Raw genomic sequence first — 2,600 nt, forward strand, 5'->3', positions numbered from 1 at the left:
TCAAAAAGATTCATATGCCTCTCGAGGGTTTAGTGCTGAGCTAAGCGTAAGTAACTCTATGGCATGCTCACTAAACCGATGATTTAGTTCTTGTAATTGAAAATCTATTCCTGCATTAAAAATATCTACTTTATAATAATGCTCATTTCTGAAGTCCTCTTGTTGATGACGAGATCGACCAAATCTTGCAACATAACGAGCATTCACATCAGGGACATCTAAACCACGTTCCTTACAAAATGATATCACAGTAGCTAGTAAGTCATCCCATTTCTCATCTCTACATTGTTGAATAAGTTTTTTAGTGGATGAAACTAAATGCATAGCATTTAAAATGTCTTGTGATTGGTTTTGCAAAGCTTGACAAAGTTTATCCGTGATCCCCATAGTTTCATTAACAAAATGCAAGATGAAGACAAATTCAAATGAAATTAATACCTCATAAGCGGACTCTGCTTCTACTTTTTGTGAAGAATTTCGTTCATCCATAATTTTTAGTAGAACTTCACATGTTGGACTAAACAACTTTATCAAGTTAGAAATTGATTTATAATGCGAACCCCAACGAGTATCTCCAGGTCACTGTAAAGTGACCATCTGATTAAGTCCTTTCCCAGTCTCAAGCTCTTTAATATCAATCAAATATGCAATGTCAGAAGCTCTAGCAATTTTTAATTGCTCAATATGTTTGCATGAAACACGAATATTATTGATAACCAAAATCAATTTATTGAAAAATCTATTAAGAGGGACAACTACTTTTGATGCTCCCACTAATGCCAATTGTAAGCGATGTGCAAATCAATGAATGTAGTAAGCATATGGACAATCATTCAAAATCAAAGCTTGTAATCCATTCCACTCACCCCGCATGTTGCTTGCACCATCATATCCTTACCCCCGAATGTTTTGGATATCTAAGCAATAATTAGAGAACAAATAATATATCTCCTTTTTAAGGGCTACTGCTGTAGTGTCAACAACATGAACAATCCCATAAAATCGTTCTCGCACAAAGCCATTTGTATCAACATATCTTAAAACCATAGCCAATTGCTCTTTCATGGACTCATCACAAGCTTCATCAACTAATATGCAAAACTTTGCATCACCAATTTCTTCCCTAATTGCCTTCTTCACTTTGGTTGAAATAACATGTTGAATTTCTTTTTGAATCTGAGGTGATGTGTAGGTGGCATTTTTTGGAGCTTTTGCCATTATTTCAACTATATTATTATTATAGCCCACCATCAAATCCAATGTTGTAAGAAAGTTTCCCCGATTGGTTGAAGTAGAGCTTTCATCTCGACCTCTAAAAACAATAGCTTGCAAGGCAAGATGTTGAACAACATCAATTGAAGCCTTCAATTGTACTCGATTATTTGCAATTTGTTCTGAAGTGAAATTGCTCACTACCCTCTCTATGTGTTGAGACTGGTTCATCAAATCTAGACACGCTTTATGGGCAATTCTATGAGTGAAGTTAAGATCTTTCCCCATATGAAGACTAAAAGAACAACTTTCACCATTTCTAACTTTCTTTCAACTCTTAAATCCGTTAAGTATGAATGCATTTTGTCTGTCATGCCCAGTTGGCTTATGAAAGAAAAAGCATGGTAGACAAAAAGTGGCATCTTTTTTAGGAGAATATTCAAGCCATGACTTAAAGCGATCATCTTTATACAAAGAACCTTGAAAGCTTCGACCTTTCTCAGATTTTTAAAATTTTTTAAAACGAGGCTGGTATGGATCCAATTGAATGTAACGTCGCTGGATCTCATCTCATTGATCAACATGATAAGTATATATTTGTCTACGCAATCCAGGATTAAGTTCTAATTGCAACGAACTCATATCAACCTTTTGAAATTTTGTTTGAGAATTTTCCTCAATAGGGACATCAAGATTTTCCTCAACAGGTTCATCAGGATTTTCCTCAATTGGGACGTCGAGATTTTCCTCAATTGGGACGTCGAGATTTTCCTCAACATTTGTGGTTGGCAATGTTGCATCACTAGTATTAGCTTCTAAATCATTTGAAAATTTTCTTTTGAAAAAATCAAATATGGTAGTTGACTTTTTCATAATCTACAAATAAAATATAATTTAAAATTATTATGTTATTATATGGTCAATAATCTACAATCGTTACACACAATAGACAAACACTATGCACACAAACATTCAACAACTAACTAATAAATTTTAAAGTTACAAATAATCTCTTTAATTATTTATCCAACTTTAATGTTTTAAAAGACACTAACTAATAGACAAAAACACTAAAGACAAAACTACAAAAAAAATATCATAAAACATCACAGGCTATTCACTATTGCTAAAGACAAAACTACAAAAAAGAAAATTACAAAACATCAATGGCAATAAGTCAACTTGCGTATGGTTTTGTGTTTGTCTTTATCAGATGCAACTTTTTCAATTATAAAAGAATATAAAGTATGGGCTAAAGAGTAAAGAAAAAGATGGGTCTTGGATCATATTTTTACCTCTTTTTTACTCTTTCTCTAGTCTTTGAGTCTTAGCCTCTCAGGTTTCTCCGTCCCAGCCCCAGGCTCCCAGGCCCCAGCGTGACAGCGTCC

General features: G+C 34.0%; 1 protein-coding gene across 1 annotated transcript; it reads right to left on the reverse strand.

Annotated features, from left to right (window-relative positions):
• On the reverse strand, positions 1–1,500 carry LOC126691172 (uncharacterized). Its single transcript, XM_050386238.1, has 2 exons — positions 899–1,500; positions 1–280 (listed from the first exon to the last, which is right to left on the reverse strand). The coding sequence occupies exons 1-2, from the start codon at positions 1,498–1,500 to the stop codon at positions 1–3; spliced, it is 882 nt and encodes a 293-aa protein (XP_050242195.1).
• Positions 1,501–2,600: the final 1,100 nt, after the last annotated feature.

Source organism: Quercus robur, chromosome 7 (assembly GCF_932294415.1).
Source record: "Quercus robur chromosome 7, dhQueRobu3.1, whole genome shotgun sequence".
Taxonomy (NCBI): Eukaryota; Viridiplantae; Streptophyta; class Magnoliopsida; order Fagales; family Fagaceae; genus Quercus; species Quercus robur.